This window comes from Callorhinus ursinus, unplaced genomic scaffold, assembly GCF_003265705.2.
Source record: "Callorhinus ursinus isolate GAN/ISIS: 27379988/994484 unplaced genomic scaffold, GSC_fseal_2.0 scaffold2, whole genome shotgun sequence".
Classification (NCBI taxonomy): Eukaryota; Metazoa; Chordata; class Mammalia; order Carnivora; family Otariidae; genus Callorhinus; species Callorhinus ursinus.
This window is the reverse complement of record NW_027397064.1, coordinates 28,456,817-28,480,518: the sequence shown is the minus strand read 5'-3', so window position 1 is coordinate 28,480,518 and position 23,702 is coordinate 28,456,817. Positions and strand designations below refer to the sequence as shown.

Here is a 23,702-nt window from a genome sequence, read left to right as displayed (position 1 = left end):
GGACTCCTGCTGTCTACCAAATGGCTCTCATCCCCTGCTGTTGAATGTAAAGTCCACATTCTGCGACCAGAGAGGTCAGCTCCTATCTTCTTTAGGATAGAAAAAGTTAGAGGAGTCCAAATGCCAATTCACATGCAGTAAGGCATGAATGTAAACAAGGGCTGGGAGGGGTCTGGGAGCATCTCTGGGGAGAAACACCGGGGGCGCAATGATCGTGAGGCCCCTGCCTGGTGTTGTTCATGTCATTCAACTGCTCATTAAAGTAATCAAGAGAATGAGCTGACTTTGGGTGATCAGAGTGTGGGACAATTCTTGGTTGATAGAATTCAGAGCCAGGTTTATTGGTAAGGGTTTTCAGAATGTATTCCCCAAAAGTCCAGCTGGGAAAGACGAGGAAATAGAGATGAGATTTTCCTTTTTTAGAAGTTGGAGCAGAAGCATGATACCTTTCAATTTCTAGCACTGTTGAGAAAGGACTTAAAACGTGACATCTGGGCAGTAGTTTATGTTGTCATTAACATATTTGAAGTATTTTATCATCTGACCGTTATCTGCCACTCTGTGATCTTTGAGGCACCCTCTTTGAGTGGCAGACATAAATTTGATCCCAGAAGTTAGTCTTTGTACCTTTCCTTCCAGGTAAGGAATTCACTTTTTTTTTTTTTTTAATTAACCCATTCCTGGAAGACACTGTGTAAGTTTGTCCTAGAGAGCCTACAGCGTTTTTCAAAGCTTTATCTGCCTTGATGAGAAATGGCTAAGGGGCTTAATGGTTTCATTACATAACAGGATTCAGTGAAGCTGGATTCCTGGACACAGTGGCCTTGTAGCGTGGCTGGCCCTCCAGGAGAAAGCATCTTCTGAAGGTTTAGGAAGCTGTCAAGTTTAGATAAGGCTGAGCTCCGATCCTATGGGACCTTGGTTGTATTAATAAGAAGAAATTAATTTTTAACCACTGGGAACGTTGCCAAATTATGTGACCTTTGGCAGACCAGCTGTGCTATAAAAATAAATCCCCCATTTCTGAAAATGCTGCTCCTATCCAGTAGAACAATAACAATGTGGCATCTAGGATGGGGATGAGTAAGGTTGAGGTGACAGGAGAGAAATGGGAGTTGGCCAGCAAAAAACCCTCCGTATTGTGAGACATGGTTTCAGACCTGAACGTCCTATCCACACCACCCTCCCTCCCCCAAAGACACACCTTGGTTTCTGGTACACAGGGAAGAGGGCCAGGATGACAAGGAGCGGGGTGCCAGTGTGTGCAGGGAGGGGAGAAGATGTTAAGTGCTTCCAGCCGTCCCCACACTCCAGCCTCGAACACATCTCTCATTGTTCACACGGACAGATTACTGGCACGCGGGAAGAGCACGGGGAGTTTTCTACACAGGGAAAACGTTTGTCTTTCCCTAAATGCCACTAAGTAAGTTTGTCATGTAGAAGTTTTGGGGGGCCCTGCCTTGGGCTTCCCAGCTTCTGAAGCACTGAAGCCAGTCTGCCTAGGTTGAAAATCCAGCTCAGCCATTGGCCAGAACGCTCCATCTCTCTGTACCTCAATTTCTTGATCTGTAAAGTGTGTTTGATAGTAATACCTACCCCATCGGGGTTTTCTGTGCTATGGCAGATTACATAGAGTGCTGTTTGGTCCAGTTCTGAAAGCATTTATCTTCAGAAGAACTTCAGTGAGGTTAACTGTATCTCGTGATCATAGAAAGTACATTATAACCATTGTGATAAGTTTATGCTATTTTTATGAGTTTTTGTAATAAGTAAATAATTATCATTCTCAGCTCTTACCCCACTGAACGTTTGTCTGTGTTTTATAAGCTTCAGATGATCTCTCAGCACACTGTTCTTCAGAGAGCAATATTCTTTGCTGGATTTTCATCTTAGATTTACGTCTCCTCGTTGCGTTTCTCTCTCTCTCTCTCTCTCTCTCTCTCTCTCTCTCTCTCTCTCCTTCCCCTTGTTCTTTTGCTCTCAGTGTTCTTGTCTCTACTTATTTTGTTTTAATCTCTCCCCCTTTCCTTTCCTTATCTCCTCTTCCATCCTTCATCACTGCAAGTGTGCTCAGCAGGGAGCACTGTGCAGAAGGTGCTCCCCGGAATGTGCAATAACTTCTCCTCTGGCATCAAGGCCCCTCAGCAGCTGAACTCAAGAAAGTCATCATAAAGACAAAATAGCTTTTACCCAGCAAGACTCTTAATAATCCCATTTCCCTCTGGGTCTTCATAAAAGAGTCATGATCTAATCCAGGAAGAAGGGAGGGGGCTGGGAATAACAAAAGGAAAGCTCTCCCCAGTAGCACGCAGTGGATGGGGCTGCTAGCCAGCTTACTGCACATATCCAGTGCATCCCTGCTCACCGCCTCCAAAGGTCCCCATAACCAGTGACCTGGGCTCTGGCCAGTCTTTCAGCAAAGAAGATAAAGGGAATTGCAAACTACTGGGCCGAGCACTAGTAGTAATAATTGTTTTGATAAAGGGGGAAAATAAAACAGATGTGCCCCAAAGGCATATTGGGGGCCAGGGGAAGGGAGATGGGGAGGGATAGGTAGAAGGAAGACATCATCGATTATCAGCAAACAGTTTAGTGATAAGTAGTAGTGCGCCCCTTCCTGGTGCTACTGATAACAATTATCTAGAACTCACCTTTGGGAGGGTGAGAGAGGGAGGGGGTGAAGAAACCCTCAGATAAATTATTTTTACCATCACTAGGATTAAAATGTAAATATCCATTGAACTGCATCATTATTATCCGAGGTTTAGAGTGTCTTTGGAGACCTGGTTCACGTAACTCAGCCTTGACTTATGACCAGGTATCATGATCCCAAACACGTTAACTGAAACTCTCAGTTCACCACTAAAAAATCTTAGCATTTAATAGCAGCTGTGGGTTGGGACGGGAGGGCAGTACTAGAGAAGCAGAACAGTTTGAATAAGGCTTCCTCAGAGTTTGTGCTAGCTGGTAATACTTTTGGTGTTTAAGTTAGTCGACTCGTAATTGATGAATTCATCAAACCTCACTGAGTCTGACTTGGGCAAGGCTCTGGGCTCGATCCTATAAAGTTCACCAAAGATGAATGAGGAAGGAGTCAGGCTTTCAAGTTGCAGTGGTCCAGCGGAATGGTTAAGGCTGTCCCGAGCCCTTGCACAGATTAGAAGACGTTTAAAGAGCTTCTGTCTCGGAGGTTCGAGATATGGAGGCTGGGAGAGTACCCTTGGTGTGGGATACACCAGGGAGGGTGGAGGTGGTATGTGAGCCTTGACTGAGAGGATGGAAGGGCTTTAGAGCTTGAAAGGGGTATCAGGGGAAGATGAGAGCAGAGAAATGGACCCTGGGTTTATTTGGGGAACACTCAGAAGCTGCAGTTTAGAATGTGTGGAGGGAAATAATTGCAAATAAGGTCAGAAATGATTCATTAGGCTAAATGCAAGGCCCCATTGCTAGGCATCAAGGGGTTTGGATTTCATTCACTAACCAGTGGGGAGCCCCTGACGTTTCACCATAAGCCTTCGGTTCAGTTAATCAAAATAAATGAAAAAAATTATATTACCTTTTTTTCTCCTTTGGTTTTTGGAGAGACCTCAAAATTATTCTTCCTCTATTTCCTTCCCCAAATGTCTGTTGAAATGGGCAGGAATTGTAATCCCAGATCTCTCATCAATGGCATCAAAATTGCATTTGCAACGAGGGCTGGAAAAGAGTGGACATAAATATAAGCTAATGATATTATATTGGCTGCCCTATTGGAATTGCATTTGTTTATGATATAAGATGACAAATAACAAGGTTACCACAGGTGGCATGATTCGAGGTCAGAGGAGGTAATCACATCAAACTTACGTCTTAACGATTAAATGAAGGTTCATTTTTAGAATCCAGATTAAAGGGAAGTGATTTTCCAAAGGTCCCCTTTCCAGACTCAATTCCCGGTTCTGTCCTCGGTGAATGCGCTGGAGGTGTTTTGGAAGAGGGAGCTTGCCTGGTTCCTTACTCCTTTCTCCATGCTGATGTGCTGCCTACCTCTCTCACCCTCTCTTCCCGTCCTTCCTGCCCTCCCAGAGGTTCTTTTATTCAGATTTTGAACTTTATCACTGCAGAAGTTCACAGGGATTTCCATTTGCTGTGCCTTCAGGAGTGCATCCTTCACTGCCACCCGGGCCCATAAATTGAATAGATTGCATCCCTTCCCAGTTGCCTTAGGAAGTGGTCAAACAGCCGCATTCCTGAGCTGATGGATTGGCTCATTTCTTCCCAGCTTAAGCCAAGATACAGATTTTATGAGACGGTCTTGTGACAGACTGAAGTCGCTTTGAATAAAACAAAATCCAGCCTCAGCTCACAGAAATAACTCTTAAAAAGCAGCTTATCCGGGGTTAGTGAGCAAAATTTAGTTCAAACCCCGAGCAGGGGACTTAGATGATTCAGGCAAGGGATCTGAAGAAACTTTTTGGTCTTCCTTTCTATGCATCAGTGTTGCTCACATGCTCACACACAGAACTATGTATCCACAATATTTATAAATATGCAGCTACAGACTCGGTTAAGGAAAGAAACTCACGTCAGTAGGGCTAATGTGATTAAAAGACATTTGAACTCTCCGTCATGCAAGACAGGCATGCTCATCGGAAAAATCCCAGAGGTTGTTTCAAGGCTTACCAAACAGATGAAACAGGAGTAACACCTTGAATAAACATCTTGTTCTCTAGGAGGGGAGAGAATCTATGGGTTATAGGTATAGGATCTTTTCCCCACCTCATTATATAGGCCTTGAACTTAAGAACTGGACCTGACCTTTAGGATCACTCCTCTCATTTTATGGATGAGAAAACACAGTGTCAGAGATGTTTCCTGACTTACCCAAGGCCACACAGCTTGCCAGTGGTGAGACCATGTTGAAGACAAGGCTTCTTCTTGCTAATGACGTGGCAAGGTGACAACCGTCTCTCTTTTTAAGCAGGAGAAAGAGCTGCTTCTTTACCTTGCTGCTAATAATGAAATGAAAGCAATGCCCTGGAAATAGGAGCAGGATGGGATTATGCTGTGGATAAAGGATAAATTATAGAGGAAATAAAGGCTCTTATTTTCAGGGAAAATGAGACCGACTGCTCTTCTCCACAGGACCCTCAGGGATACACAAGAAATAGATGTCTTCTAATCCTCCTACCCCTTCTCTCTCACAGGGCATTTTAAAGTAACAAGGGAACAGAAGTCTAGTTCAGTGGGTTTCCAACTGTGCTCCCCAAAGCCCAGCAGAGTTGACAAGGGAACTAAGGGGCCCAGAATATACACCCCTTCTCGCCGCCCTACCTCCTGCACCCAAGAGAGCTCCACTTCTTTCTACCTGCTTTGGACATCGGAGTTCTGGGTAGAGTTTTGTTCGAAGAGAAAACAAACACTTCTAAGAAGTTTGAAAACTCCACACTTGATTTAATCCACCCATTGAATTACAGTGTAGGAAGCTGAGACCGAGGAAGGTCAGCAAGTGAAGAATCCACTGGCCTCTTCTTGCTACTCTGGGACCCCCCCCCCCCCCCCCCCGCTTCCCTTTCTAGCAACTCGGTCCCGTCATCCCAGGCCTACCTCTGACAACAACCTGACTCTCCAGTCCCACATTCAGCCAGTCCTAAACTTCCCTGTTTGGGCCAAGGACATTTTCCTTCCTTTCAGCTAAGCCCAGTGATGGGACTGTTGTTTTGCTGAGGGACTGCCAGCAAGCTGTTGCCCGGCGTCACCTGGTGCCCACGCCTGGCCGGGAGTGAGCCATTGTCATTCTAATTATTTAAAAGTAGTCACAGCAGTCAGGGCTTCCTTTCAGTGAACGTTAGTTGTCAAGTGCAGGCCATACAGTGTTCCTGTAGAACAACTCCGGTTGAATTTCCTTAGAAGGCAGACCAGAGTTTTAGGTTTTCTTTTACTTCTTCTCATTACTTCCTGAAAATCAGCTATTACGAAGGAACTGGTAGTTTGTCTTCAGCTGGGTTCTGTAGAAGGGTGAGTTCCTTCTGAAGCTGGCAAAGAGCCTCAGAATTGTGAGTGGGTGGATACAAAATTGCTTTACTTGATCCAGAGCCGGGTTACCTCTAGGCCACATCAGATGGTGCTTAGGCCTCCAGCAAAACGAGGGCACTTGAGGAGGAGGGAAAAAAAAAGAGAGAGAGAGAGAGAACGATATAAATGTCAAAAATAATCTGACATTGACCATGTCCAATAAAAACACCTAAATACTCATCCTGGGGGGAAAAATCAGACCTTCTTGACTTTAGGACTTATTATTCCCTTTCTTTCCAATTAGGTCTAGAGTTGTCACTTTAATCCCTTTATTCTTGGGCGTCTGCGGTCTGTATCTGGCCTGAGCTGGCTTATCCCTCAGGCTGCTTTCCCAGATGTAGGAGAAAACTGGCTCTGAAACAGCCCGGGGCAGGGTGTGCCTTCTTCTCTTTGGGAAATGAATTTGCCCCAGGTGAAAGGTATTCACAAAATAGCTGGAGAAAGAAGTCCCTTGTCAACTCACCGAACAGGGTCAGTAGGTCCAACTTCCACAGGGTCAACTTCCCTTCTGTATGTGGAGATTGGCCTAAAGGGGTTTGCCCTTGAGTTCAACTCTCTTTTGGCTGGGCTGGACTCCTCTGACACAGGACAGAGGGCATTTATGCTGTTCCTTCTGGGACACAAGCCAGGCCGCCGGAGTAATGGATGGTAGAGCTCTTCAGAAGAAAGTCTAGTTCATTTCTCCTGGGGGCGTGTGTGTTCAAGAGACGAAGCGTCCCCAAACCTGGAACTGAAGCCTCAATGATCAAGAAGAGGTATAGAAGGATGAAGTCTGTTTTCTTTACAAGTTTTACTGATATCTTTCCAGGATTCAGTCTGCTCCAAGAAAAATAGAGGCAGAAACTGTAGTATTTATCTTGGTGGCCATGTGTCTGTGCGAACGATGTGTGATATTTTACGAGTGGGTGTGAAAGTGTGCGGGGCTGAAGTGTGACTTTCTAATATGCGTATGTATCCGACGTCTGCTCGGTATCTATGTGAGTGTGTGCTTCTGAGTGTGAGTGCCATCCAAACAAGAAGGTGAATTTATACATGCTTTGGTATTGAAGGGGTTAACTACACCAAAGCAAAGGCAGAGGTTCTAATGAGTTTTCAAAAATTTTAATAAAGTGCCTTAATTTTCTTCAGATAAAGGAAGGACAGAAAAAAAGAAACAAGTTGCTCTTTTTTCTTTCCGTTAAATTTTGACCATGGAAAATACAGACTATCAGCTATGGATTATATATAATTTCAAATTTTTTTGAGTGGGGAAGTGATTTCTCTTGGTTTGGATGAGAAATGAAACCTTCCTATGAGGAAGTTTCCTGTCTTTATTGCTGATGGTGTGTGCCTGGTCTGATTTCTAAAAGCTTGAACAGGGTGGGGGGCGGAGTTGAGGAGAAGTTCTCCTTTTGGGAGTGGCTGGAGAGAAGAAGAGCAGGGGTAGGAGAAGGAGGGAGAGAGCGTGGATGATGTAGAAACCATCACAATTATTGAGCAGGAGCTCTGCTCAGGGTCCCTCTGGTGAGTTCCAAGGCGAACAGTGTGGTTTGGGGGTGAGTGTGAGTCAGGGCTGCAATTTTCAGCCAAAGAGCGGGCAGAAAATCCCCTCCCCTGCTAGCCTGGTAAGAGCTGTTGGTGAGCTAAGTCCCCACACCTCTGCCCTCTCAGAGGGTCCTTCTCAGCCCGATCACATGTGCCTGAGCCAGTACCAGCGGGCCACAGTTTGACTTGCTGGAAGGTGCTGGGCGCCCCGCATGGCAGTGGCGTGGGCAGGCCTGCGGGGATTGGCTGCGGAGGGATGGGCGGTCCCGGGCCTCCGCAGGCCTCCTCTCTGTCTGCGGGAGGGCTGGGCCCATTGTCCTGCTGGACTGGGGAGGGTGCAGGGTCATTAGTTAGAGGATGATGTGGGCTCTGCTAGCCAGAGGAAATGGCCTGCTTTTGTTTTCCACCCAGTAGGAAATGGAACCTGAATCCATTAGATTCTGGGCAGTTCAACACGGCACAGTTTGAGCTCTTGGAGGCACGATGCCTAAAAGGCTACTTGTGTGGATTTGTGTGTCCCAACCACCATTGCGCGGCATGCCCATCTTTTATGCATTTAAAGCCTGTCAGGCTGGTAATCTAAAGCAGAGGTCTGGAAGGCAGTAATGCCAACAGACATGGGGAATAGTAAAGTGCACCTGTAGAGTTAAAAAATGCATGACCCTTTCCCTCAAAGAGCGAACACAGGAGAAAGACCCCGTCCTGTAGGGTGGCTGCTGAGCCATAATACATAATTCACGGGCCCATGCTGCTCCATGCAGATGGCAATATTAAATCGTGATTGATGCTAAGAGAGGCGCACATCTCAGGAAGGTCTCCGGGAGGCTTCTGAATATTTCCAGGTCTCTCGTGCCTTCCCGTCCTCTGTTCTACTGCGGTATTAAGCAAAACCCCCCCCATTTCCCAGGAACCCCTCCTGGGGATTACAGAACTTCACTCCCAAATATATGAGATTCTTCAAATGTCATCACCCACCTTTTCTGCCTTTGAAGTCGCCCCCTTGCCTCCTGGCCCACAGGAAGCTGTTTACCTCCAGCCAGGCCCTGCTGGGAAGGGGGGGGGCAACTACGCCCCCTGCAGTAGCCTTTCAAATGGCCGCGTCCTGGTTGCCGCTGGCCAAAGCAGCAGCACACTCTGGTGGTGGTGACGAGGCAGGAGGGACGGCGGGTAGAAAGCAAGGGAAAAAAAACACAAAGCACTTTTGTCGAAGCTCTGAGGTCAGAGCCAGTGAATTCTCCAATGCAGATTTTTTCCACTCGGTGTATAATGAAAGAATAAATCAAATTTGTGGTGTATGTGGAATTAAATGTTTGGGGTTTTTGCTTTTTCTTTCTTAAAAAAAAAAAAAGAAAGAAAGAAGAAGAAACAGCAGCTAAAATCACCCTCCAGGGCCTATTCTGGCCCAAAGCTGAAAATGTTTCCTCCACATCACATGTAATTGTTACCAGGCTCGTTTGTGGGTCGGCACCACAAAACCACTATTGTCAGTTCCCGGAGCCCTTTCTTCTGGCGGCCTGGGCTGGGCTGGGAGACACCCAGTGAAATGAAGGATTTATGAGATAAAGATAGAGAGGAGAGGTCCGGACGAGAAGATGGACCAAGGAGAGGAGATGAGAAAAGGCAGGGGGCATGTTATGTTTGCCGTTCTCTTGTTTCTTTCATCTCAGGCCATGTAATTGGGAATGTTTATGATCATTTTCTGGAATATTTTGATTTGGGGAGCGTGTGTGATTGTGCACGTGTGTGTGTGTGTGTGTGTGTGCTCAGTTGGGTGAGTTGGGGGGGATGAGCTGAAATAATCTCTTCCACTGAATGAGTAAGTAGGTTAGTCTTCTGGACTGCCATAAAAGGTCTGTAAAACAGTTTTAATCAGCCACTGGTAGGGAAGAGAAACAGGGAGGGGGGGGGGAAAAAGAGGCTGTAGCATATTTTAAGTTCTTTGGGTTCTTTGCCTTCTCTTTCAGACTCACCCTGTGGAGGTCGTTTGAATTCCAAAGATGCTGGCTATATCACCTCCCCAGGTTACCCCCAGGATTACCCATCCCACCAGAACTGCGAGTGGATTGTTTACGCCCCTGAACCCAACCAGAAGATTGTCCTCAACTTCAACCCTCACTTCGAAATTGAGAAGCACGACTGCAAGTAAGCGCCTGATTGTACATCCGTGAGACACACACTCCTACCCGCTGCCACCTAATGGCAGCACCCCTAACCCACCTGCTGGACAGTGGCCCCCAGAGGGAAACCTCAAGATGACGTTCTCTTTCGGGGGAAATAAAGGCCTAGGGGATCCCATAGTATGGAGGAAAAGAGCCTTCTTGAGTGAACAGTGTAGAGAATAGCGCCCTATCTTCAAAGTGGGCAGTGGAGGAGAATTCCATCTAGGGGCTGGGGGTGGACTGCAATATACCAGCTCTTGACTTTGGAATTTCCTTTCCCCCTGGAGATCTCCCCATTTCCACCGCCGCCACCACATGTAGAAAGCCCACCAGCTTCCTTAATGAACTAGTAGCCAGATCCCCACGTGGAGACTTCCTCTGCATCCAGCTCTAGAGGATCAGCCTGTTATTTTATGAAGCAGCGGCTGGTTTCCTTACAGAAATAGAGTTAAAAATCTGAGTCTACACTGGTATGTCTAAGATTCGCATTGGTTCTTGTTACCTGTGCTGTCTCAAAGTTGATGTTACAGATTTATTTCACCGACACCCTTCTAACTGCTTTACAAATATCGCTCTATCCAGCCCTCACAGTGGCCCTGGGAAGTCGGTGCTGTCAGGACTAACATTTTGCAGATGAGAAAACCAAAGCCCAGAGAGCTTGTCAGTCCCCCGAGGAGGCTCAGCTGGTCTCATAACATCAGTCCTGCCACCTTGGAAATGTGCAGCTTAGGAGATACCAAGTGGGCATTTAGATAGCCATGAGTGCTTTAGAAATGCCTTCTTGACACCAAAGTCCCTTAAATTAAGGTGAAGGAGCAGGTAGCTTTGTAATGTCAAGAACGTGAATGTGCTTTGTACCATCTAGTGGACTCTATCTGAAAGTCTTTGGTCACTGAAACAATAGTGCAAGTTTTCTGTGCAGAAAAGAATGTACCAATGATCATGTCCTGCTCCAAATGTGCCCCTATGATGTGCCTGCCACTGGGTGTTCAGTGTCCCCTTATGATTCCTAAAGAGTCTGGACGTTCCCTGTGACCAAGGCGTTGCAAGTACAGAAAAATTAATAAAGGGGCCAGCTGGTGAGAAAGGTGCAAGGGAGCAGGCCTACCTCCGGGCCGGCGCATCCCCGTGGAGGAGACAAGGCCCCCCTTGAACCAGGGCTAGACTGTGAGGCGGTGAATTGATGTCATTGTTATCCTCCTAGGACTACTTCACACCTACATAATGGTTTTCTCCTAGCAAGAGGTAGTCTGCACTGAAAACCAGAGGGTTTCTGGGATGGCTGCCTCATGTGACGAAGAGTCATAAGGCGGATTTTCTAATCCCAGATCTACTCTTGACTCAGTGGATGACATAGGGTAACTCACCAGTTCCTCTTTGTCTGAGTTAAACGCACAGCCTGATAGACTCGTACAGCATCTCAGGTCTGCTGAGTCCCTGCAGTGGACTTTAGCAAGAGTTTCTGTTAGAAGAGCTCCTATATTGGATGTTTTTGCTCCCAGTGCCTTTGGCTGGGCTGTAGAAGGTTGGCACAGACAGAAGCGTAATGCACAGAGAGCTTGCATCTGAGCTCAGAGAAATTTTGACTAAGCACCTCTGTCGACTGAGGGCCAGATTCTGTTATGCTTATGCCAGCAAATCTCCCAGGGAAATTGCTAAGAGGTCATCTTATGTATATTAATATTGGCAAGTAGAGGAAGGCCTGGCTTTTGGAAGGAAAAACTCAGGGAGCCATGTTGGGAAGTTTGCAAGGCCAGGAAAACATGCTCCTCCCCTGTTTGGGGCCACTGGGGCCGCCTTCTCCCCACAGGACTCAGCCCCAAGGGTGGAGAGAACTCAGGTTGCTGGAGTCTCTGGCAGCAAAAGGGGACAAGGATGTTGCCTCTTGCTGGACTTGAAGTAGGGGAAGCAGACAAGTTACAGGTTATCTTCTGGCTTATCATCCTTACTAAGTAGCTTCCTGTTTTTCTCCCCACTCCCCCATGGATGCTTCTAGCTTGAACTGAAAAGATCAGGAAGGTCAGAAAAAAAATCTTTCTGGGGTCTCTTTTCCCCAGTGCCAAGTTGTCAGAAAGGCTCGGCTGGGGTCAAGCCTCCACTACTTAACCTCGTCCTTAATTCTCCCTCCCCCCCGCCCCCCCGCCGCCATTTCCCCTCCATTCCCCATTTCTCTGTCATTCTTGTTGATTTTTGTATTTAGAAAGACACATCCGGTTCTCTCAATCTCTCACCCTGCAAGGTATTTTTAACATTCTTCCCCGGCCATTTGCATTCAGAATAAATGAGCTTCTCCTCCCCGACTGCCTTGTTCCACTAGCTGGTGAGAGGAACAATTAACCTAATTGAAGGGTTTGAAGTTCTGTCTGGTTCCTCCTCTCTCCCACTCTGTCCAAGGAAGCTCCTGGTTTTGGAAAGCACTTACTACCAAAGGAAATGAGACTCCTTTCTCTTTTCATTTCCGGTGCATGTTTTGAATTGGCCTTGACTCTCCAGGCCCATAGCGTGGATGGACGCTTACCAAGAGAATGCCGCCTGCACTGTCCTCCCCTTGACAGGGCATAGCAGCAGCTCCCCTGCAAAAAGGAAAGTGAATAAGAGCAGCAGGAAAAAGCCAGCCCCACCGTGGTGGAAGGGCCACGGTCAACACCTCTCCGTCCTCCCATGTGCAGGAGTAACTGCAGAGGTTGCCCCGAGATCCAGGAGCAGGCTTGGCCTGGTGGCCCCTGGGCCCTTGGCTCTCTGTGCCTTGAAACCCACGACCCAAGGGTTGAGCCCGTTGAAGAATAAGCCCCCGACAGACCTTTTCCCTTTAACGGCCGCTTGTTAATTTTGCTTGGAAACTTTCACTCACAGCCCCAGCTTTGCCTGAGTCAGCCGTCTCAGGCCACTACCATCTGTGGGGAGCTCTCCAACTCCTCCCTCGGGCTATGAGCAGGAATCCAAACCCCCAGCACCTGCAGGCTGCTCTGTGGGCAGAAACCAGAGGCCCCCGTGGCCTGGCCACGCAGACGTGGCCAAAGGACCAAAGGGCAGGACTCAGGGCCCTCTGAGTGAACAGGGAGAAGCCACTCACTCCCTGTGGTGAGGAACAGGGTACTGCTGCTTTTCACCTGAGTCATCCGGCAGTAGGCGGGACACTAAGGCTTTAGAAACATATGTACACAGACTTGAATCTTTTTCCATTTCTGAAATCTAAGATATATGCGTTTTTTAAGAACACCCACCTGCATATGATACACAGCTTATTCATGAGCCTTCAGACCGGCATGGCATCCCTCCGCATCCCAGAGGCCCAAGTAAAACCAAAACCAAGAGTCTGGGCCCTGTTAAGAATTGGTCATTTCCAGATGGGTGTCTTGGAAAACATGCTTCACAGTGTGCACAAACCACTAGGAAGACCTAAAAGAACATTTCTTGGGCTAAAGAACCCACACGAAGTTTATAGGAATGATTTTATGCATGCATTCAGTGCGGCTTCATCTCATTTACCATGGGAGAACCGCGCTCCATCCAAGGGAAACGCTTAGATACTCAAACCTACTCCTATTCAGAGTTCCAAAGGTCTTTTTTGAAAGGATTTATGATAAAGAACATTCTAAATCCCGTGCTACACTTCCCTGTCTTCTTAAACAAAACCAATAGTAAGGAGAGTCAACTTTTCCTTGATGATTCAGGCCTCTAATTTTAAACTTCACTTTTTGAGACCGAGGCCGAGTGATGTCCAGTTCGGATCGGGGAGGTTGAGAGTTGAGTTTTTGTTGACCTTTTAAACTTTCCAGGCCTCAGTTTCCTTGCCTGCAACACTGATAAGTACTTTTCAAGATTGCCATGTCTTGTCTATGTGGATACACAATGAATTAGCAACTGCATTAGCATCTTTGTCCTTTGTCACGGGAAATTTTGAGACTTTTTTCTACCAATACTCTTGCTGTCACTTCCTGTTAGGTGTATGCCTGCTTCCTGGAGCCTTCCTCTTCTGACTTGTTTTACTCTTTTATTGTGTTGTACGGATTTTGCTTCTGGAGGTCTTACTGTCCATTGGGAAGTGCTGGTTCTGGGGTCTCGGCTCTGCCCCAAGCCAGTATAACCCCAGGGCCAGCATGTCTGCTCGGCTTCAGTCGGCCAAGCTCATGGCCGAGCAGGCTCTGGGACATACGCTCAGGGACAGAGTGTGAAGAGCATCAGTGCACGGAGTCCCCGGCATCAACTGAGGTGCTCAAGGTCTTTTCTTCTGAAACCATCCCCCCAAAGCCCACCCATGTTCTAGATATTGGAGGTTTAGGAATATTTGGCCTCGAGCTCAGTGTCCTGGATAAACAAGGTACTTTTCTTCTGAAACCATTCCCCCAAATTCCACCCATGTTCTAGATATTGGAGGTTTAGGGATATTTGGCCTCGAGCTGTGTCCTGGATGAACAAGGTGCTCTTGTATTTATGGCCAGAGGAGCTCTCTAAATAGTAGTTGTGTCTATTTCTCCCAAAGTAGGGGTAATATCTTAGAGAGCTAGCAGCTTCCCAGGTTGATAAACTGACTCCAGTCAACATAGGGAACAGACCAGACCTCAATAATCTAGCCTCCCCCCACCCAGTCAATAGTGATTTCCTATGCTCAGTGAGCACCCTCCATTCCAGTCAAACAGCCAAAGACAACCTTATATCTGCATGAGACCCTGTGAGTGCCCAGTGCTTGGACCGGCCTCCCTCTCCCCTCCATAGGGACCAGCTGAACACTCCCCTCCTCCTCCCCTCTGTTTCCTTGATTCTTCCAGTTATGGGTCCCAATGCCGAACTCCCAGAGCATTGTGTATTGCCTTGATTTGCTGGCTTGCCTTTAGTTCATGGGTGGTCAAGGTTGTATTCTGAGCATGTAAATCCTCTTAAGGGCATGGACTACATATTTCATTTCTATACCCCCAGGACACCTGGTCTTGGAGTATTAAGCAGGTGCACACACATGATTGTTTCGGTGGTATTTTTACATTTGAGTTGCCAGGACATAAGTCAACATGGCATGAACCTGCCCTGGAAGCAGACAGAGCTGTCTTCCCTATGCATCCATCTTGTGATGTGATATAATGAGAGCAGGAGGATGAGACACGGGCTTATGGAGCTGACTAAGCTCTCTGTGACTTGGCCTTTCACCAACAAAATGGCAATGGACCATGCATTCATTCGTAGTTACTAAACACCTACTATGTACCACACGTAATGATAGCATTGGGAGTACAGTGATGAGTAAATCATATTCTTTGTCTTCATGGAACTAAGAGTTTAGGAGCAAGTTTGGGGCGCCTGGGTGGTTCAGTCAGTTAAGCGTCTGACTCTTGATTTTGGCTCGAGATCAAGTCCCATGTCAGGCTGAGTATAGAGCCTGCTTAAGATTCTTTCTCTCTCCCTCTGCCCCCCCCCCCCCCCCCCCACCTGTGCGCACACACACACTCTCTCTCTAAAAAAAAATAAAATAAAATAAAAAATTTTAAAAATATATGATTATTGATGATAAAGCCACCACATCTAGAGCATTACCTCAAGACCAGCACTTTGCTAAGCGCTTCACATATATCATCTCATTGATCCTTGAATCAAAACAATGCAAAGTCATTGTTACTCTTCCCACTTTACAGATGAAGAAACTTGTATTTAAAGAATAACTTCTGGCCCCAGGTCCCACCCATGGAAATGGCAGAGAAGGGATTTGAAGCCAGAATGCCCTGCTCTGCAACCTGTGCTCTTTACTCTTAGGATCTACTGCCTCCCCCAGCACTGTGCATGTCCACTGCGGATATGCTGCGGGCATGATATATGAGCCCACGGCACTGAGATCCAGCCTAGGCTGGGGAGATCAGGGACAGCTCCCTGGAAGAAGTGATCCCAAAGAAGTTAGCCAGGCAGAGCAGAGGTGTATATCTCTGGTGGTCCATGTAGAGAGCATCACATCAAAGACAAGACTGGAAACAATCTGATGCCTTAGGGAACCACAGTATTTGAAGGGCCATCCTTGTGACTTGCTGATCAGCAAAACTCCTTTTCAGTGAAGAGGTGCCTGAGCAATGCTATTGAATTTTGTTTCCTGGCCCGGTGACTTCCACCATCTTAGAGAGGGGCTGTGGTCAGGAAGCAGGAAAGACTAAGATTTTAAGAACTCTTTGCTGCTCCCACCCTCCCTGGCCCCAGGCTCTCTACAGTTTCATACTCTATGTCCAGGGACAACCCCCCTCCGGCCCCCAGTTTAATGCCCGAACCTGGGGTTTGGCCTGGAAAAATCCAGGTAACACTGGATTAAGCTCCACCTGTCAGTTTACTCCTACACAGGCTCTCTCTGAACACATGTCAGAGGAGGCCGCATTGCCCAAATGGAGGTGTGGCTTCAGCTGGTGTCCACCTGAGTCTCTGGAAATCAAAACAGAGTGTAAGTTCTCTGGTTCAAGAGAGTGTCTTGCACTCAGGAGAGAGCCTCAGGTTGATTACTCATGACATGGTTATAGATTTACTGCCTGCCCAACCACAGAAATATTCTGATGCCCCCAAGGAGCCAATGAGAGGCAATATTTTTCTGTATTGCAACAACCCTGCTAATGACAGAAACAGATCCCCCTGCAGGTACATGGTGCAATAAAATGGGACGGCCCTGCTGACTGTAGCTTAGCTGGCAGCCGACCCCGGCTCACCAACCTTGACCAAGGACTCCACCCAGCAACTTCGCTTGCTGAAGAAGTAGGGAAGAAACATCACAGATTGTTCTCCTCCCACCAAGGTTAAAGAGCAGTTGGGACAACAGTTATTTTTGGCAGTTTGTTTTTAAATACACGATGTTGCAATCGCAATGCTCCAAGCGCAAGCTTCGCTGTGGATGTCCTTCTTAACGATGCATTTTATCTCCTGATTGAGAAAATCACTTGAGGTTTTCCAATACACAATCCCACTTGTTCTGCCTCTCAACCCTGGCACCTTCTCTGAACCCAGAGGTCCCAGAGGGCCAGCATCTTACCCCATGTAACTGCATGTAATTCTCCCAGCTAATTACACCGGGTGAGAGTCTGTCTTCAGAAATTCAGTGGGAGCTCAGGGTGGGGAGGGGATAAAGAGAAGGAAAGAGACCAAGTAAAGAAATTAGATTTTTCTTAAAACGTGATTTGTGTATTTTCCTATAGTCATGTGTGCTATAGGAAATAAGATGTTCTCTTTGTTTTGTCCTGTTTAATGGCAGGGGGATTGAAACCTTAGGATTAAGAGCAACTCGATAGATAATTTAATTCCATTCTTCTGCATCTGCCTGGATAAATCATCCCAGAAAAAAATGTATACATATTAGCTGCCCTTGTCTTTCCTTCTAGAAAAGAGCCTCCATAATCGACCTTCATTATAAAACCTAGGGCCTCACAACTCATCTCAGTGATTGCAGAGTAGATGGTTGTATTTAATTTACATAATCAGAATTTTTTTTTTCCCTAGAAGGAAAATCCCTGAAAAAATGTTAGTTGGGTCAGAATAAAATTTTTAAAAAGAAGAAGAAAGAAAAACATGTGAACTGGGCTTACGTTTGGAAAGCTATCAAAGGACTTCACGTGATGAAAGAAATCCACATGATTTTTTTATGCTTTTTTTCCTACCTTTGTAGACAAGCATCTTGGCAGTCTCTCTCTCTCTCTCCATATATGTATATATATGTACATACATATACACACATGGGACTCACACAGGACTGGGTACTGCTGTTATTCCCATTTAACAGATGGGTACACTGTGAGAGTGATCGCACAGATAGTAATGGTAGGGCTGGAATTTGAAGCCCACCACCCAAAGCTGCCTTTATATGCCCGTGTCCTTGTACCTAGAGCTCTCACCCACTGTCCCCAGGCTTAGGTATTTGGGGCCTCTCTGATTTCTTTAGATAGCCTTGACAAGTCTTTTCTTTTCCCCTTCCGTCTCTTACTCCTTTTCTTTGCCCCTTCCTGCCGTGGGGTCATCTCCGGATGCCGGCAGGGCGGTCAAGGAGAGAGAGGTGTTTCCGTGACGCTCTGTCGATGGTCTCCGTCTGCTTCCCTGTCATCCACCTCCTACCCCCCAGGTCCCTTCCAGCCCCCCTCGCCATTGCCTTCAAATTCTCTGCCATCCCCCCACCGCCTCCCTCTGCAGCCGGAATCCGAAGATGTGAGGGCTAGTAATAGAGTGTCAGCGGAGGTAATTGATTCCTCACACACAGAGAATTCTCCTGCCTTCAGTGTCAATGGCGCTGAACCAGAGTCTTGGAGGTGAGCGAGACATGTAAACAGTCCATGGCTGAGCTGTCAGGGTGAAGCTAGACACACCGGAGAGCGAGCGAGAGGGAGAACGATGGAACAAATAATTGTTTTATTGGGAAGAAAAGGAGTAAATAATATTTCAGCCCAGGAATTGGCAGTTTGAAAGGGGTGGTTGAGAGAGCGAGAAGCAGAAGGAATCACGACGCAGGTTTTAATGGAAGAGTTTTTCTTTGTCTCAAGGTAGGAGGTTTCGTCCTCACCCCATCCCCCCTCCCATTATCATCATTATTATCATTAAAATAATTACCGTAACAATTACAGTTGATGAGACCTCGAGTTTATAGAGCACCTTTCATCTAAAAGTTCAAAGTGATTTATCTATGTGTCATCCCTTTGAGAGTGGTAGGAGGGTAAGAAAGTATTTTCTTTTTCTTTTTTTTTTTTTTTTTTTTTTCCGCTGGGAAACTGAGGTCCAAGCAGATACAGGATTCCGTCTAAGCCTCAGGGCAGGCAGCTGGGTTAAGCGCTGGGGTACTGATGGCTCTTCTGGGGGTCCCTGCTGCCCTCCTGCCCACCAGGGCCCTTATACTTGTACGGCCCTCACAGCTCATCCCTGCCACTAGTGCTCCCTCCCGCCATGCGCCACCCCCCCCCCCCCCAGTCAGTAGCTGTGCAGCCAGGCAGCCAGCAGTTCCATGCACAAAGCAAACCGTCTGCGATGCTGTGGGATAGATAAAGGTCCTTCAAGGTCTGACTCACACTGCTCCCATCCTGCTAGGAGACTTCCTGCAATCTGGTTCCCTTTCTTGTAGAAGCTGCTGTCCTTTCTAGACATATTTCTTCCTAGTCTTAGGGAACCTCCAGCCAAGAGAACCAATATTCGGACACAATATTCCTGAACGTTTGCTGCTTCCACACCACCCCACCCCACCCCACCCCCCGCCCACAGATGCTGGCCACTTCTTGCAAAATACAGGGCCATTTCTGTGATGAGGAGGGGCAAGTGCTTTACAATGCACAGGGCGGACCGGGCTTTGCTCCCAGCACAGCCACGGCGCCTTCACGACCCAGCCGTCGAGGAGAGCATCGTTCACCCAGTGCTGGTTGGAGAGGCGGAAGCTGTTCTAGCTGACTGGCCACTGAGTGCTATATTCAGAATCTCCAGCCTGGCGTGGCAGCAACCTTCCTGCTTGGACAGTAGTGCAGGCCCATCATTTCCACACCAAGGTGCTTTTCGCGCAATCGTGACAAGTCTGCCTCTGGCGCCAGGAGAAGCCCTGAACCCTTGTAACCTGAGGCTTGCAGTGAATGCAATCCAAGGACAGGGCCCAGCACACCAGCCACGTACTCCCCATTGGTCCCCTGCTTGGATTTCTGCATGGTGCATTTTTCAGGCAAGCTTTGTATTTTCTAAGTTTTGTTATGGGGGCCGGATGCCAGCAAAGAGGGACAGAAACACGTCTGGGAGCCTACACCCCTAGAAAAATGTTTTTCCGATGCAGTGATTGATTCCCTGGTGCCCGGTACACCTCATTCCCAGCAGGCTCCCATTTTTCGGACAGATGGGAAGGTTATGATTTGCTCTCACAATTAGACCCTCTGGGAGCCAGGGTTAGTGAGCGCCCATTCCAGAGGGAGCCATTTGCCTGGCCAAGTGCAGGGCTGTGGCTGCCAGCATACCCAGGCCCTGGGATGGTGTACTCTGATTTCCCCTTAGTGGGTGCCAGTCACTCCCTGCCCCTTCCAACCAGCCCTGGGAGGCACAGAGGCATGATCCCTGTTCCCATTCATGAGATGAGGCACACCGAGGCATGTAAGCTTGATAGACCCAGACCAGTGTAGGCCCGTCTGGCCTTGCTGGGTGGGGTTCCCCTTCACATCCAAGTGCCAGCCTGCTGGTGAACAGACATAAATTATGGGCTACTCTTACCTACTTCCTCCTCTGCTAACCAGGGGCCCTTTGAGCTAACTGCAGAGAGTGAGGATTTTTTATAGATGTGTATGGCCGACGGAAAAAAGACCCAACCGTTGTGCTGGAAACTGCCTGCCCAACAGCCTTAAACTTCACATTGGCTCTGGTTGCCGAGAAAATCCTTCCTTACATAAGCAAACACGTTCCATCCAAGCCGGTCTGCAGAGCGCTCGCTGGTCCAGGAGTGGACCAGATCTGTGGCCATACAGCCTCAGGAATGCGCCTTGCTGGGGAGCCAGGTCAGTGGGGGAAGCGGTGTTCAGCGAGGGGGGCCAGGGGAGAGGTGCTGGAGGCTTTGTTGTATGCCCTTCATTCTCTGAAAGTTCATCCACAGTGAGACTTATCAGACACCCTGTCTGCAGTGACCTCCTTCCTCACGTTGCGAGACGTTCTTGGCAGCCTGCTCCTCTAGGAACAATGAGATCGGCAGGGCCCTCTCCATCATCCCGGGGCTTCTGTGGAAAACAACCAGCAATTATAAATAGACGTTATTTGTATTTCCATTTTCTTGCCTTCAAGGTTTTCTGGAATAATTCCTTCAGTTTGTTTTGGGTTATTTTCTTCGCATACTTCCTTTGCCGGGTGGTCAGATTTCCTCCTTTCTGAGGCGCCGTGAAGACCCTGGCTGTGTGGGGATTTCGGATAAGCTCCAAATATCAGAGACGGGTGGTGGGAAGAAATGAGGGAAGAAAAGGCAACTGCCAGAAGTCGCCATTAAAAGGGCAGCGGCACCAGCCCAGAGAGGCAAACAGATGTGAAGTCTTGGCTCCCTTGGAGTCCTTGCAGCTATTTAGGAAAGAATAACAGTAACAACAATAATAATAATAGTAATAATGCCTAACATTTATTTATTGAGGACTTACCATGTGCCAGGCACTATGCTGAGCTGTTGACACGCGTTAACTCACCACAGTGAAGGAGGCCGAGTCCCCAGTTGTTCAAGACCCACCAACCGGTGGGGGTGGGGGGGGGGGGGGGGGGGGGAAGGCATGGGCTGTCCTGAATCCGGCGTGACAGGCTGATTCCAGAGCTCAGAAACACGAGATTGAAAGGAAATCTCAAAAACTCGGGTGACTGAAGCACTATTGATGGATTTGTATAGGAGGAGAATTTTTAGAAACCGCCATCCCTAGCATTGAGGTTGGTGGGGCGGGGGGGGCGGGGCATCGAGACCGTCTCTAACTTTGTGACTTTTCATTCCTTCCTCGTGTGTTTAGTTCATGTGTATGTAACCCTTCTCTCCTCTATGGCTGCCACCCTGCTTGGTAAAAACACAAGTAATGGTAAAAATAGCCAGTGTCTCCCAGGGACTTTTGCAGGCATCTAGCACTCTTCTGGGCTCGTATGTACCTTTGCAGTCCTTCCAACAGTGCCCAACAAGGTGGGGACCATGATTATTTCCACTTTATAGACGAAGAAACTGAGACTCAGAGAGGTTCAATGCCTTGCCTGCACTCATGAGTGCTGGAAACAGCTGGGTCTGCCTACAAAGCCCGTGAACCACACTTCTCAGAGTACACACACACTCATCGACAGATATGTTTCTGTATCACAGTAATTTAAGATTCTTTTTGTCACAGACCTAGGAAAATGTGCATACACACAAATGCACAAAATTTCTGCATTTGACTATAGGGGTTCCCTCACCTACTGAAACTCATCTGTGGGCCCTACTGGAAATCCATGGGTTTAAGAATATGTGCTCTAGATGATACTTTAAGAGCTTATAAATACACAGGATACTGTTTTCTCACTCGCTGGACCATATGTTCACATATGGGTATATATGTGCTTATAAAAATACTTCACTTGCAAAAATTAATATGTTACCCCATCTGAACACTTAAAAGCTAGATTTCAACTGGGTGAATCTTGAAACCCTGAATTCCAAAACCGCTCACTGCTTCTATCGGTGATTTGTCTAATAATTTTGGCAAGTCCTATAGGCTTTGTTTAAACAAAACAGCTAAAGAAAAAGAGCAAGATTCTGCTAAGTCCCTAACGGAAACCAAGCGGTTTCTTTATACCCCACACCTTCTACTGCTATTGTACTGTGTTCATCTGTTATTCTCACGGGATGGAGGTGAGGTCTGTATGCCCAGGAGTGAGACCGCCTGGGTCTCTGACCTATCCTTCTCACGGGACTTTGAGCTGGTCATTAAGACTCTCTGAATCCCAGTTTCTGCATCTGTAAATGGGTGGGAACTGTAACGGAGTGTGGTGTGTATTCAATGCGGATTAAATGAAGTAATATCTAAATGGGGGTCTGGCCCATAATAAATGCTCAGTAGATGATTGATATTTCTTCCCACTGATATTCCCATTGATGTTCCAGCTTCTTCTTAAATGGGTGGCCCCGATGAAAGGAAGAAATTCAAGGAAATGAAATTTGCTTTAAAAAATCTGACCTGACTGTGAACTGATTTCTCCATAAAGGCTGGATTTCACTATTGAGCCAGAGACCAGGTGACCTGGCCATGGGCCCGAATGGGCCAGAGACTTGGGCCTCGTGCAGACCTGCCCAGAGCCTCTTTGTGTCTCAGGCAACTTCTTCACTGGGAACTTGTACGTGAGAGTGTTGTGTTTTCCTCCTCTTTTCCCTGCAGGTTTTAATGTAAGGATTAATAAGACAGTGTTTGTAGATGTTTTTGAGCTTCCCAGAAGAAAGGCACTCCAGGAGGTGGCAAATTCTCTGGCCTCCATAATCTACTCATGAAATATGGAACTTTGAAAGTGTGAGAAAAATCTCAAATCACTTTGACAGCATTTTAATTATAGTTGATTTGTTTGCCGCTAATAGTGAAAATGCTGTCAGCATGATTTGAGATGTTTCTTCCACTCAAAATGTTATATTTCGTGTTTTCGAGTCATGAGGCAACATTTTGGTTTCCAGATAAAACCAGAATAAGCTCAGTGAATGTGTTGGAGCACAAAGGCGAAGAGTATAAAACGGACCAAATGTATCCAACCCCTCGGGAGACGTCGTCATAGAGTGAATTCTTCCTGAACTCACCAACTGTAGGCCCCTCATGTATTTACTCGCCCCACAAAAAATAGTGAGCCCTGCTCTATGCCAGGCACCATGCAAGCCGTAGAAATATACAGCAGTAAAAAGGCAAGGCCCTTGCCCTCGTGGTGCTATGTAGTGAGGACACAGATTAACAACAAACAGGTGTATTGACAAGACCTTTGCAGATTACAATAGCTATAAAAGCAATAATGTGGCAAGGCAGAGCATAAGGGCATGCCGTCTGAAATCGGGTGGTCAGGACAGGCTTCGCAGAGGAGGTGACCTCTGCACTTAGAAGAAGGAGACGGCACCAGCCACGGAAGAAGGTAACGGAGTATCACAGGCAGAGGGAAGAGCCAGTGCAAAGGCCCAGAGGCTGGAAAGAGCTTGCCATGTGCAAGGTGCGAGGTCTTAAAAATTTATGATACCAGTAGCATAAAAGGAGACATTGACTGGTTGGCAAAGGTTGTGGCTTGTGGACTTGGGCGGGCACGGGTGCTATGATGTGTAGACCCAAGTATCATAGAATGGGCACAGCACTCTCCCCTAGAGCACCCAAGTACTCCACCTGTGACAGAGAAATCTCCTCGCAAGCAGTTCTAAATGGCAGTCCTCCAGGGGTACTCTGACAGGCGGGACACGATCTGGCCATTTGAGAAGTTGTGGATCTTCTAGCACAGGCTCGGTTGGCTAACCCAGCCTTTGGGGGCCTGCTGGGAAGTGTCAAGCGTGGATAGAGT

General features: G+C 47.4%; 1 protein-coding gene across 5 annotated transcripts in view; it reads left to right on the top strand.

Annotated features, from left to right (window-relative positions):
* NRP2 (neuropilin 2) overlaps positions 1 to 23,702 on the top strand; it is a 113,754-nt gene that overhangs the window by 5,448 nt on the left and 84,604 nt on the right. For all 5 annotated transcript variants that reach the window (XM_073879616.1, XM_025892785.2, XM_025892794.2 and 2 more), the window contains exon 2: positions 9,543 to 9,720. In XM_073879616.1, the coding sequence (XP_073735717.1) occupies positions 9,543 to 9,720 (178 nt within the window). The remainder of the gene's footprint in view (positions 1 to 9,542; positions 9,721 to 23,702) is intronic.